We start from the raw sequence: 14,203 nt of genomic DNA, 5'->3' as shown, positions 1-14,203 counted from the left end.
TCCTGCTTCGGTTGCGATATCTTGATCACATTCTCTTCGGTTAGCAGCGATGTGGCTGCCACAGACTTTGTTGACTGTGGTGAGCTGACGGATAAGCTGATGGTGGGTGTTGGCGTGCGTATCACAGAAACACTCTCCGATGTCTTTAGCGGCAACACGGGACTCGACTCGACATTCGTTGTCTCCTTGAGCGGTGGATAGTGTATTGCTGCTGCCGGTGCGGGCACAATTTGTTGTTGCACAATTATCTTTTGTGCTGGCGGCGCACTCTTTATGACATTGAGAGACTGTTGCTGATGTTGTTGCTGTTGTTGTTGTTGTTGCTGTGGGGCAGCACGCACCAATATGCCCGAGGAATGAGGCTGTTGTTGCTGCTGTGTTTGTGGACTGTGCGAGGTGTTGTGGGTATTAGGATTAGCGCCAGGTGAACTCAGTTGTTGCTGCTGCTGTTGTTGTTGTTGTTGCTGCTGTTGTTGTTGCTGCTGTTGCATGTTGCGTGGCAGCTGTTGTTGCTGCTGTGCAAACATTGGCGGTGGCGGCGTCAAGTGCGTCAGAGGCTGTTGCAGCTTTTGTAAATGCATATGCTGTTGCTGTTGTTGCTGCATCTGTTGCTGGTGTTGTTGTTGAGCTTGATGTTGCTGCTGAGCTTGATGTTGCAGCTGCTGTTGATGTTGCTGCTGCTGTTGTGCCTGATATTGCTGACGCACTTGATGCTGCTGTTGTTGTTGCTGCTGCGCATGATGAAGTCCGCCTGGCGACAACGGTGGATGCTGCATATGCTGCTGATGTTGCAGCTGCTGCTGCTGCTGCAGCTGTTGTATGTGCTGCTGTTGCCGCTGTTGTTGCTGTTGCGGCATTTTACGATCCACCACCTGCTGCTGATGTTGCATATACTTTTGCACTTGCTGCTGATGTGCTGCCATTTTGGGCAACATTTGCGGCGAATGTTGTTGTTGTTGCTGCTGATGATGCTGTTGCTGTGCATTGATATGCAGATTCTTATGCGGCGGTAGACTGCCCATTGGTGGTGAATTTGCCACCTGGGATTGCGTTGCTTGCTGGGGTTGCACAGTGACAACTTTGCTGATTATTGTCGGATGATGCGACACCGGTATTTTCTGCAGCGGCATCGGCAATGACAGCAACTGTGGACCTGATGATGCAGCTGCACTTGATTGCAAATCAATGACAGACTTGGGCATGCCAGGAGAGACCTGTTGTTGTTGCTGCTGGTGCTGCTGTTGCTGTGGCAAGGCTGCCCGTGGCATATAACTGTTTGACGTTGGCAGTTTCCCGCTTGTTGTCGGCGAAGTTGTGTTTGCAACTCCTCTTGCTGTGGGACTTGACAACGGACTCATGTTGCCCGTAGGTGAAGCCATCAGTTGATGTTGTTGTTGTGGTGGCAACACCGGCCTTGCTGCCGGACTGAGCTGACGATTGGGCGTACCACGTCCCGGCGACAATAAGGGACTGTGAGGCGAAGGCGCACGCATGCCAACCATAAAGTTGCCTCCACCTTGTTGCTGATGCGGCGACAATATGAGATGTGGCACCACAAAGTGCGGCGCCTGCTCTGGTATGGAAATGGTAGGTGGTTGCATGATGAGCGACTGTGTGCGCTGTGGCGGCAACTGATGAAGTTGTTGCTGCTGCTGCTGCTGTTGTAGTTGTGGTGTTGCTGGCGTCTGTTTGGGTGTGGATGCCTGTGGCATGGACTTTTGTGTTGTTGTTGTGGGACTGCCAAAGGACAATGAGGCAGCGCTGATGTTGTTACTTGTGGTGTTGGAGCAATTGGCCATGACATTTGACAAATCCAGATTGATAACAGGCGTTGTCGGTCTGCCTGTTTCCGCTGTAACAGTTGCTGGTGTTGTTGGTGTCACAGGCACTGGCAACACTGTCTGCACGGGCTGCACTAACGGTTGTTGCAATGTACTGATTGTTGGTGGTTCAATCTTCAGTGGTTGATTTGTCGATACATTCATAGGAGCCGGAGCAGGAACAGAAGTTGCAGCTGCAACTGGCAACTTGGTGATCACCGATGGCTTTGGCGTCTCTGTTGGTAACGTCTGTCCTTGTCTGACACTGGAATCGCTGTCCGTTGACTTTTCAGCAACAGGCGAGGATTTTTCCGATGCGACAGTTTCATCAATCTTTAGACTTGGTCCACTGCTGTCCGCCTCATCGGGATTCTCCTCGGTGTCTGTATCAATTTGCAGATCTCGCTCCGATTGCGGTGTATCCGCCTTGATGTCCATGTCCTCGTTGCGTAAACTCTGAACTGCCTTGTTAACCTCCTCCGCATCCAGAACAACTCCAACAGAGACAACAACGGGCTCTGGCTCTGGTTCCGGCTCCGGTTCATTGGCCACCTCTTCAACTGCGGATTCAATGGCTTTGGCTGCCAGAGCCGCCTCCTCATCGGGCTCGGCAACGACAACTTCGGTGACCGCTGTTGTCATATCATCCATGCCATCCAGCGAGTAATCCGCCGTTGATGAGGTGCCAAAACTCTCACCCAACAATGCCGAGACGGCGCTTTCTGTCTCCTCCTGTGAGATGGTAACACGGGATTTGCTATCATCTAGTTTATCCAACGACTTGAGGGTTCCAGGAGGTGAAGCTACTGGTATCTTTGGCTCATCCGCCAGAGCATCCAACAGAGCGTTGTTGAACTCTGCAGATATTGATTGCACCGCCGATTCGCTAATCTTGTCATCCAGTTGACCATCAAAGCCGGGTATGAAGATCTCCTTCTTTTTGTTCAAGCCAGCGCTTGTGGGAGATGCATTCTCAGTGGTTGTCTTGGATTCTGCTGCCGCTGCCACTATGGAGGATGTGGGCGTGGTGACCAACGGAGGTGCTCCTGCACCACTGCTCACTGGTGACTCAGCCGATTGCGTGGACAACATGGAACTGTTGCTCTGACTAATCGTTGGGGTCTTGGGAATGGGACTTATGAGACGCGGTTTCTCACGGGTTGGAGAGAGTGCTTCACTTGTCAATTGTCGATTGCTGGAGCAACTGTTGCCTGAACTGGGCTTAGCCACCGGCACAGGAATAGGAGGCTCCTCATCATCAATGAGACATGGCAAACTGGGCGATGGCTTGCACAAGGGAGAACTGCGCTTCGATTCCTTCGCCAGCAGCAGTTGCTCCTCGGCATGTTTGCTCGCTGCCTGTACATTGATTGTCAAGGATGTCGCCGATGATGAGGAGGAGGAGGCGGCGGCAATCTGAGCAGTAGCTCCGGTTGCTGATGTTGTCGCTGTTGCACAGCTGGACTCGCGACGCAGCTGCAACTGTTGTTGTTGCTGCTGTTGGTGCTTGTCCAGTTTCTCCTGTTTTTCCTCCTTGGAGCGTTTCTTTTTCTTTTTCTTATCCCGACTCTTCGATGAGCTTTCCTTGGACTCTTGTTTCTCGCTAGACTGCAGTTGTTGTTGTTGCTGCTGTTGTTGTTGCTGCTGTTCAACACAATTGTTGTCCTCGTTGTCAGAAAAACGAAACACGTCCGTCATATCGCTGCGATAGGTGGTGGCTGTTGAGGGCGTGGCATCCTCGGGCAGCTTGTTGCTGTCAAAGTCATCCATTAGTTGTGCCTCCAGTGCACGTCCAGCCTCATCCATATCCACGCTGTTCTCGTCATCCAGTTTGCTAGCAGCCTGTTGTTGTTGTTGTTGCTGCTGCTGTTGTTGCTGCTGCTGTTGTTGCTGCTGCTGATGTTGCTCGCGTGCTGATTTCTCACGTCGCTTCTTTTCGCGTTTCTCCTTGCGATGTCGCTCCCGTTCGCTCCTCTCTAGCTCCAGTTGTTCCTCCTGCTGCTGCTGTTGTTGTTGTTGTTGCTGCTGATTCGCTGGCTCCTTGTTGCTGTTGACATTGATGTGGGAAGGCTCCTGTTTATAGGTTTGGAGAGCTGCCGAAACCATGGGTCCAGTTGTGGACAATTGCATCTTGGCAGTATCTGGCTGCTCATCGGTAAGTTGGGACTCTTCCTCTTCCTCCTCCTCGTCGGAGATAATGCCAAAGATGTCCTCCATTTTTTCCTCACTGCTGCGTTTCGTTTGTTCCTTTGCAGTCGTGGTCAATGTTGGAGTTGGTGGTGAAGCATTCGCTGTATTTGCATTGTACTGACGTGTTGATGTGTCCAGACTCTTGGATTTCTTTGACTTTTTCAGTCGGTGACGTTCCTCCTTGGAGAGCTTCTCGCTGTGTTGCTCCACAGATCCCGAAGCATTCGTTTCGCTCAAATTTCGCAACTTCTCACGTTTCTTCTCCTTCCGTTCCTTGTGCTTGCGACGTTCGCTGGCGTTTGGTGTTGTCACCTCCAAGGAGGTGGAGGTAGCCATCACCACATTCTGATCCGTCTTGAGTTCATCGAAACTGTCGAATTTATTGGGTTTGCAGTCGGCAGCAACATCAAAGATGCTGCTGCTGCCGGCAGAGGAAGCAGTAACTGTTGCTGCTGCTGTTGTCACCGCATCCGCTGAGGACTTGAGACGTTTCTTGCTCTTCTTGTGTTTCTTGCGGGTCTCCGGAGAGTACTCCTTAAGCTTGGCAGCCACGTTGCCCATGTAGCCCGTGTAGCTTGTGTTAAAGAACTCGTTGTACTCCTTTTTGAATTCCGTTTTGAGTTTACGCTCCTCGTTGGAGGAATGGGAATTATGTCGAGATTTGGAATACTTTTGCAGCTCATTGTCCGACAACTGCTCTTGCTTAATTTCCGGCTCCTGTTTAATGGGTATCACCTCGGGAGCTGGCTGCGATTGCGATTCTGAGTCGGAGGCAATGCGCGTGGAGTGACAATTCCTTTTTCCCGAATGGCCAATTACGTTGCGACGTATCTCATCCTCGGAGCTATCATCGCCATCACACAAACGTCGTAGATTCTGTTGCATTTGTTGACGCATGCGACTAGCATTGAGAGCAGCTTCCTCCGCATCTACATCAGCATCCGCATCCGCATCAGAATCGGAGAAGATGCGACTACGTGGAACTTTGATATAACCCTCATCATCTTGATCCTCATCGCTGCTGCTCAGGCCATGATGACGTCCATGGAAACTGCTGCTGCCGCTATTCCGATGATGTGGACGATCCTCGAATTCAGTGTCACTGTCGCCATCGTAGCTCATCGAACGCTTCTTCTTCGCTCTTGATTGCTTCAACTGCGAGAACTTGGCCTTGATTTTCTTCTCCTCGGCCTGACGTTGCATATTCTTGCAACTACGTGCCTTCACCTTGTCGTACATGGAGACATTGGGACAATCGTCGGGTATATCAAAGATGGAATGCTTTTTGGATGCATCATCCGTATCATCCGAGTCGGCGGAACTGAGCATCATTTTGCGTGTATGCGATGATGCCTTGGAGAAGACCCCACCTTCATCTGAGCCACGCGAAGATTTCCTTTCCACACTTCTTCGATGATGGTGGTGATGATGATGATGATGCTGTTGTTGCTGCTGCTGTTGTTGCTGCGGTTGATGATGATGCAACTTGCTGTTGGAGGTGGTATTGGTGGAGCTGAGTTCTCCAGCCGAACTGCCAGCGGCTGAGATGCGTCTGTGGGGATTGTGAGTGGGTTCCTCATCCGTATTTGTGGATTCGGCGATCGAGTGTCGCTTCTTCTCGCGATGATGATGATGTTCGCGTTTGCTCTTGTGACGCGAAGAGGATGAACTGCTGCCATGATGATGATGCTCACGTGGCTTATGCTGTGAATGTTGCTGCTGTGATTGCGATTGCTGCTGCTGTTGTTGCTCCTCTTCGCTGGTGTTGAGCGTCGTGTGCTTCACAGCAACTGTTGTTGTTGTCGTGTCCATTTCAGTCAGCTCGCTGGATGCGACTTTGCTACTGTGGTGCTTCTCTCTACGATGATGCTTAGAGCTGCTGCTGCTGCCATGTGACTTGGAGCTGGTCTTCTCTTCCTTGCAACCGCCACTGCTGCTGCTGCTCTTGTGCTCCTTCGAGTCACGACGATCGCTGAGACGCTGATGATTGCTTTGGGATTGATTCTGACTTGGATTTGTATTCTCCATGCGTATGCGCTTCACGTAATCCTCATGATTGGTTGCACCACCGCCACCACTGCTGTGGTTGCTGTCCTGCGAGCTGAGACGCCGCTTGTGCAGGCGTGCCATGGGAACGGGAGAATTGCGTGAGGATTTCCGAGAGCGATCCTTGCTGCTGCGATCCTCGACAGCATTTGCAGTTGCCCCGGTTGCAGCAACTGTTGCAGTTGTTGCTGTTGTCGTCGTCATATCGCTGGTTGCTGCATTCTCCTTGTTGTTCTGTCGCTCGGAATCGCATGGCGTGGCATTGTGGGCGTAGAAGCTGCTCGCCTCGGAACTCGCCTCGGATTTGTTCTTGTGATAAGCGGACATGTCACGCATGCGCGCAAGTCTCGCTTCCTGTTCTCGTTGCTCCTTGTCGCGCAGTTCCTTCTCTCGCTGTTCATTTTCAAGCAGCTCTCGCTCGCGTTCTTCTCGCTCCTTTAGCTCTCGCTCGCGCTCTCGCTCCTCTTGCGCCTTACGCTCTCGTTCTCGTTCTTGTTCCTTCTCTTCTTTGGCCTTACGCTCTTCGCGCTCTCTTTCCTCCTGCGCTTTGCGTTCTTTCTCCTCACGCTCTTGTTGCTTGCGCATTTCCTTTTCTCGTCTCTCCTGCTCCTGTCGCTCTTTCTTCTCCTTTTCTTTCTCTCGCTCCTGACGCTGCTGTTCCTTGTCCAGCTTCTCGACAGGCTCGTCCGACTCGGTAGATTCCTCTTCCACCTTTGGCGTTGCTGATTTGGAGGATTGCGATGTTACAGAGTTTTTCCGTTTATCGGAATTGGAACTTGATGAGGAGGATGAGCATTTTTTCAATTTCTTTTCCGCATCAGTGGACCGATTATTATGTTTGCTGCCATGCGATTTGTCACTCTTCTTTGAGGTGGAGCCAGATGAGGAGGAAGTGGTTGAGCTGGCGGCAACTGAGGAGGAGCCTTTGTTGCCTTTGACTTCCACTACTTCCATTGAGTTGTTTGGCGGTTGCTTTTGTACGTGTGTGGTTGTTGCTGAGGAACTGTTACCGTTGGAGGATGAGCTGCTGGTGGTGCCAGTGATGCTGCTGCCAATGGTACCCACATTTGTGCTGCCCGGCACTGATGCGGACTTTTGCAACACGGTGCGTGGTTCAGGGGTTGCAGCGGGCACACTGAGACTCTTGCTGAGCTGTTGTTGCTGCTGTTGGTTGCTTACTGTAGTTGCTGGCTTCGTTTTAGACACCTCCGGTGGTGGTGGTGGTGCAGGCTGCACCGCTGGCGGTGGCGCTGCAGTATTTGGCAATGGCGGGTGACTGGGAAATGGATATTGCAGCCCTTTCGTTGGTCCAGAGCTGCCACTAGGCGTGGTAGCACCTACTGTTGCTGCTATTGAAGCTGTAGCTGCCGCTGTTGTTGTCGTGGCATTGCTGGCAACGACAACAACATTGGACTTTGTCAGCTGGCTAAGATTGCTGGCCACAGCATTGACAATGGAGGGCGACGGTGATGGACTGTTGTAGGGTGACATTGAGGCCTGCGGTGAATTCATGGGTGACAAGCTGCTCAGACGTTGCAACAAGCCCGTTGTCTTGCAACTGTTGTTGCTGCCACTTGCATTGCTGCTGCTGCAGTTGCCAATAATCGGTGTTGTTTTCGTGGCCGCCAGGTTGGGCAACGCTGGCGAAGTGTTGCCACTGCAGAGACCGCCATGTCGCGCATTTGCAGTGATTGTTGAACCGCTGCCAAAATCCGACATTGCTGGCTCATACCATTGATTCTTCTTGAGCCGCTGAAAGTCATCATCGAATACGGATTTTTTGGCCAGCAGCGATTTGACAATATCCGACGGCTGCAGCTCATCAATGTCCAGGAACTTGTGTCGGGAATTACTTGTCGAACTGGAAACGGTGCCACTCGAGCTGTTGCTATTCCCTGAGCCCGTCTGATGTGATGAGCTCAAACCACTCAGATTTGTCGTGTGCATCGAAAGCTGCCACATGGGCGTGCTTGGTTGACTATGACTGTGACCATGTCCAGGATGTGTGCTGCTGCTGCCGCCGGACCAACGTTCATAGTTCTCTTCAAAGTTGCGCAAGCGTTCATCCAACGTGGGACTGCCTCCAGTTTGACCACCAGGCACATCCGAATCACTGGAATTGGAGCTCAAGGAGCGTGGACGTGCCGGACTTGCCATGAGACCAACTGATGAGCAGGACAAGGATTGCTGAAGTTGTTGTTGCTGCTGCTGCTGCAGATGGTGATGCTGCTGCTGCTGTTGTTGTTGTTGTTGTTGCTGCTGCTGCTGCTGGTGGTGATGATGATGATGATTTGAGGAACGCCAATAGCGCGAGGATGGACTCGGCAGAAACGCCGAACTTGAAGCAGTCGCTGACGATGATGAGCCAGAGTTGGAACTCATTCCACTGACGCCTGCACTTAGACTAGAGTTGTTGTTGTTCGACAGCAATCCTGCTGTTGTTGTCAACTGTTGCAAATAGTTGCAAACATTGCTGCTGGATGTGCTGCTGCCACCAGCTGCTGCATTTCGCTGTTGTTGAAAAAACAACACACCAAATTTGGGCAATGGCAGCCACATAATGTCGCGCACGCGTTCCCTCGCCCGTTCTCTTGGCGGTGGTAGGCGACGTGGCTCTGTGGGCAACACCTCCGGTCGCTCATCGCACAGCGGCGTGCCAGGACGCGATCCGTCGGCGCTCTCGCCTCCGCTCGCCTCATGCGAATGATGGGAATGTAACTGATGTCCTCGTCCCCGTGAAGCATGATGATGATAGTCATCATTTGGCATCGACATCGGTGTCGGCGTCAACACGCCACTGTTTGAGATGGAGGCGGAGGAGGATTGCGGCTGTTGCAGCGGTTGTGGTTGTTGCAGCTGCAACGTGCCAGCTGCTGTCACTCGTCGTCGCTTGGCCGCCAGCGAGGCATTCAACAGATGCTGTTGCTCCATGCTGCTCGCTCCAACCAGACCATGACGAAATGCTGATGAATTGGACAGCGCCGAGAGTGCGCCCACATCAATCGATGGCCGGCGACAGCTTAGCATCATGTTGTGGTGCTGTGTTGGCGGCGGTGCAATTGCAGCAAATTTACCCGCCTCCGAGACGCGACGGATTTCGCTTTTGCGATTAAGCGGATCATGTATGACATCACAGTTGTTGGACAGTGGATTATTCGGCTTGTTGCTGTTGCTGTGGCCAGCTGAACTCGTCTCGCTGTTTGCATCCAGCTGCAGCGACTGTCGAGGGAGAGTGGTAAACAGGTAGAGAAAGAGAGATTAGTTTACGAATAAAGACATTCCTAATTTTTATTTATTAAAAATCTATATTTAGTTAAAGTTAAATGGATCGATTGGTTGCAAATTAGTTTGTATTTATAGACCCTGTACCCAAAAAAGGAACATAGGGTTCATTAACTTATTTTTTGTTCAATTTGTTTGTTAAAAATAATTCCTAGCTGCATAGTTACATCTTCTTTTCTTGTATTCTTTTTTCTATTTTTTCAAATATCAGTTATATTGGTCTAGAATCTAGACACTTCTTTCAATTAATTGGCGAAAACTGTTCATAGTGTGACACTAACATATCAATTGATGGTTGGATTAAAAAAAACTTTCAATAATATTTACAATTGACTTAGTAAATTATCGATAGTTTTCGACAGGTCTAATATAAAGAAAAAAAAAAAATTTACATTTGCATTATATTTAGAACTTACCGCATTGGCATTGGAATGATGATGATGGTAATCCATTTTGATGCGCTTGCGCGGACTGACCACGCCCTCTTCACCACTGGACGGGCATTCCTCGAGTTGTTCTGGCAATTGGAAACGTGGATTGTGCACATGATGGCGCAAATCTACTGAAGTCTTACCACAACGTCTGCGACTGTTGTTGTTGGTGCTGCTACTGCTGCTGTTGTTCAACGTCACCTCCAATGGTTCGCCAGAGTTACCACCAACGCTTCCAGTCCCGCTGCTGCTGTTGCAATTGACAGCTGGACCAAGTCTTGCAATTACTGGGGAATCGCAACGTAGAGCAACTCCTGTATCCTCATCCTGGCCCTGACCGCTGTTATTGTTGCTGCTGCCACTGTTGTTGCTGTTGCTGCTGCTGTTGTTGTTGTTGGCTGTGTACTCATCAAAATTGCGAAACCGTCGACCCACATCATTGAAATCAAAGTCAATGGTATGTCGCGCATTTCTCGCCATACGCATCCTTGCCTGCACCATTGCAGCCGGCGACATGGGCAACGAACTCTGACCCACCACGGACGGCAACGTTGTGGATGTTGTTCCACTGTTGCCACTGCTGTTGTTGTTGCTCACAATTGCCGAAGCAATGCTCGGCGCAGGCATGGCACTGCTGGATGAGATGCTGCTGTTGCTAATGGTGGTGCTGCCGCTGCTGTTACCACCAGCAACAACAGGAACATTATTGCCAGGCGTGCTGTTGCCCGGCGAGCAGCCATCGTTGGAGTTCTGATGCCGACTAAAGGAGGAGGCACGCGAACGTGACTGTGATGACTCATAGCGATTAAAGCGTGACGACGATGAGGAGGCTGAAGTAGAGCCTGCAAAAATAATGGGATGAATGTAGACTTAATTCTTTTAACATTTATTTGCGACTTACCCGCATTTGGTTGCTGCGTTTGCTGTTGTTGTTGTTGTTGCTGCTGCTGTTGTTGTTGCTTCTCCTGTTTGTCATAGAAGGCATCCTGGCATTCCCGCGATGCAAAATCAACCTGCAGCTTGCGTCCACGCATAATTGTGCCACGCATATCCTTAACGGCTGCCTGAGCATTCTGCACCTGATCATAGAGCACCAATGCCAATTGCCGGGCACGATCGATGCTCACCTTGGTCACGGTGCCGAATCGCGTGAACTGCGACTGCAGAAACGATTCCGAGACCTTCTCGCCAACACCGTCAATCCAGACACAGTTTGTTGGCATGGATTTACCAAAGCCGAGCTTAATCCGATTGCTGCCCAGATGCTCGCCATCCATTTTACGCATGGCCTTCACCACGGAAACAATATCGGAATACTGACAGAAGGCGTAGGCGTTGAGCCCTTGCTTCTTGATATCGATCTCAATGATTTCCCCAAAGCTCTCGAAATGCACACGCAACTCGCTGGCCGTAATGTCCTTCTCCAGGTTGCCAATGAACAGCGTGCGCGTCGATTTTGGATGATACTCATCCAGTTCAGCTTCATATGGTCGGAATTCATTGTCCTCGACATCGTAGCCCTGATAGGGTTCCACCTCGATTTTACAGCCAAAGAAATGTTTATCGTGGGATACTTCAAGCGCCTTTTCCACATCGTCCGGTTTCTTAAAGCAAACGAGCGCATAACGCTCCGAATTCTGTCCCACGACCTTCACCCACGTGACCTTGCCGTGCTTTTTGTACTCGTGAAAGAGACCATCCTTGAGGGATGTGTCCGAGGAACGTGCGGGCAGGTTGCGTACTCGTATCGCCAGCGGTCGATTATCTTCGGAATGCACCACCGGATTGGCCGCCAAACAGGAGCTGCTGCTGCTGCTCGAGCTACTGCTGCTGCTGCTGCTCGAACCACAGCCACCGACATTGCCACTGGGATTTGAAGAGTTGCCTGAAGGAAATGTAATTCAAAGTTAGATGTGGTATAAATGGATCTATGTTATCTCCGGCGTATTAGGAATCTTATTAAAAAAATAAAATTTAGAGTTCAAAACCTACAAAAAATCTAGTTTATTAAAATTAGGACACAGTAGCTTTGATTATTCTGACTTCATTTTAAATATCAATATGAATTCTTATTTTTTTAGCAATAACTCTAAAAGCCCTTTCTTAAGACATATGTTTTTTTACATTTTCCCTTTTCAATTGAATTGCTTTTAACTCAACCTAAGTTTTCCCTATGTTTGCCATAGGCAAAGCGTTTTAACGTATAGATTAGAAAAAAATATAAAAAAAAGCGAATTATTGATTCCCGATTTTTCTAATTTTTGATTTGATCAATTCTTTCACATTCGTTTTTTGGTTTTCAAATTTGAATTTCATACTATTGTGTTCCTATTCCTATCCACCAATTGTGGTACTCTAAGTACCATTTGTCAAAATTCTTATAGGGAATCGGGAGATCTTGTTTGGTCAACTTACTGGTAACTGCTACGCAGGACTGCAGGCTGCGTGAGCTACGCGACGATGTGGAGGCACCACCGATAGCTCCACAACCAACGACAGCATCAGCACAATTGCCCGATATCGGGCTGGACGCGTGCGAATGTGACGATGAGTGCGACGAGGCCGACGAGGAGCTGTGTGAACTGCTATAACTGCTCGGTGATCGTGAATGCGAGCGACTCGACGATGTGGTGCTCCGTCCATGCAAATGATGACGCGGTGCACGCCCACCGCCCACTTGCGTCGCGTTGCCATTGTCGACAGCAGCTGCCAAGGCGGCAGCAACATTTAAAATGTCACCGCTGCCGCTGCCACTTGAAGCTGTTGCTGCCGAGGCTGCAGCAGCTGCTGTTGCAATTGGCATCGTTGGAGTGGCCGTGTTTATTGTATTATTTAAACTATTACTACTAAAACTATTGTTTGTGATTGTACTTGTCGTCGCTGCTGCTACTGCTGCCGCCGCACCACCAACACCACCACCACCGCCACCACTACCACTGCCAGGTGACTCGGAGCCGCAACGTCCTCCCGTTGCTGATTTAAGCAGCTTATTCAGTTTACTGACGCCAGCGGCGTTTCTACTGCTGCTGTTACTGCTACTGGTGTTGTTGTTGTTGTGGTGCAGGTGGTTTTTGCGTGTTGCCGCCGTCGTTTCATCCGCAGCACTGCCAGCATACGCAACACTGCGATGCATGGCGGTTGTGGTTGTTGTGGTTGCCGCCGCTGCAGCCGCTGCTGCTGCTGCCGCCGCTGCTGCAACCGCCGCTATCGTGTGCGTATGCGTGTGGGCGGGTGATGTATACGAGGCGGATGTGTTGTAGTGATGATGATGATGCTGCTGATGATGATGATGATGTGGAGGATGCGTATGATGATTGATCGGTGAGCTCATTATGCCGCCAGCTGGTGAGACGCCGGCATTGCCACTGCCACCAGGACTTTTCAGATGCGCTGTCGCAGCAGCAACGTCGTACCATGACTGCGGTACGCGTGTGTTTTGGTTAATGTTGTTGTTGTTGCTGCGATCACCCAACGCTTGCGGCACTGGGACTGATGCGGCTCCGACTCCTCCTGTTCCTCCTTGTGCTCCACCAGCTGCCGCACCACCGACTGTCGCTGCTGCTGCCGCTGTTGTTGCTGCTGTCGTTGTCGTCGTGTTGCTGCTTGTTGTAGCTGACGCACCAACTGCTGCTGCTGCTGCTGCACCATTCCTATACAGGCGATCTCTATTGCGCGATCTCTCGCTGCTGCTACTGTTGTTGTTGTTACTGATAGTGTTACTGCTGCTGTTATTAATATTGCTGTTAACAGTTGCTGCTGCTGCTGTTGCTGCGTTACTGGTGGCTTGGTAGACTATGCGGCTGCGATCGTAATAGTTCCTTTCGAAGCTGTTTGTCGGTGGTTCTTCTGTAGACCTGCAATATACATAAAAATTATAATTTTTATTAATAATATTATATATTAAAACAGTTGTCAGCTTTAAGTTTTTGTTATTATTATCAATAATTGTTTATGTTTATAGTTATGGTTATACACAGTAAGTTCAGTAATTGTTTTGATAAATACGAGAATAGCTTTAAAAAAAAATGATATTTTCTATATAATTATATGCATTTTTTTTTTATGTATTATGGTTCTTAATGGGAGTTTTTATGAAACCCATGCTTATTTTTTTTCTTTGTCAGTACAATTAATGGACCCGCTGTATTATAGCCCCACCCACCTCCGCATAATAGTTTTTACACAGAAAACCTTGTCAATTTGCGGCTCCGGTTGAGAATCGGTTTTAGCCTAGCGCCAAATGGGCGCCTTTTGTTTTCTATCATGGGAGCAAACACAAACACATGGAATATTTTATTTAATTCTTTATATTTAAGAAAACACACGACGGTAAAATTTCACCGGCGAAAAGAAATATAAACGGCGCCAAATTCGACGTCTGCCGACGTCGTCGTCTGTTTACGCGGCAGAACCTGGCGAGTGTTTTAACTTTAT

The 14,203-nt window shown here is 49.8% G+C and overlaps 1 protein-coding gene across 1 annotated transcript in view; it reads right to left on the bottom strand.

The window, feature by feature from the left end:
* LOC117782291 (protein split ends) overlaps positions 1–14,203 on the bottom strand; it is a 68,002-nt gene that overhangs the window by 7,105 nt on the left and 46,694 nt on the right. The window contains exons 4-7 of the mRNA XM_034619371.1: positions 12,185–13,623; positions 10,671–11,654; positions 9,755–10,611; positions 1,215–9,275 (exon numbers count right to left, since the gene is read on the bottom strand). Of these exons, the coding sequence (XP_034475262.1) occupies positions 1,215–9,275; positions 9,755–10,611; positions 10,671–11,654; positions 12,185–13,623 (11,341 nt within the window). The remainder of the gene's footprint in view (positions 1–1,214; positions 9,276–9,754; positions 10,612–10,670; positions 11,655–12,184; positions 13,624–14,203) is intronic.

This window comes from Drosophila innubila (genome assembly GCF_004354385.1).
Source record: "Drosophila innubila isolate TH190305 chromosome 2L unlocalized genomic scaffold, UK_Dinn_1.0 4_B_2L, whole genome shotgun sequence".
NCBI classification, from domain to species: Eukaryota; Metazoa; Arthropoda; class Insecta; order Diptera; family Drosophilidae; genus Drosophila; species Drosophila innubila.
The sequence above is the reverse complement of the archived record's forward strand: the minus strand, read 5'-3'. Positions and strand labels throughout refer to the sequence as shown.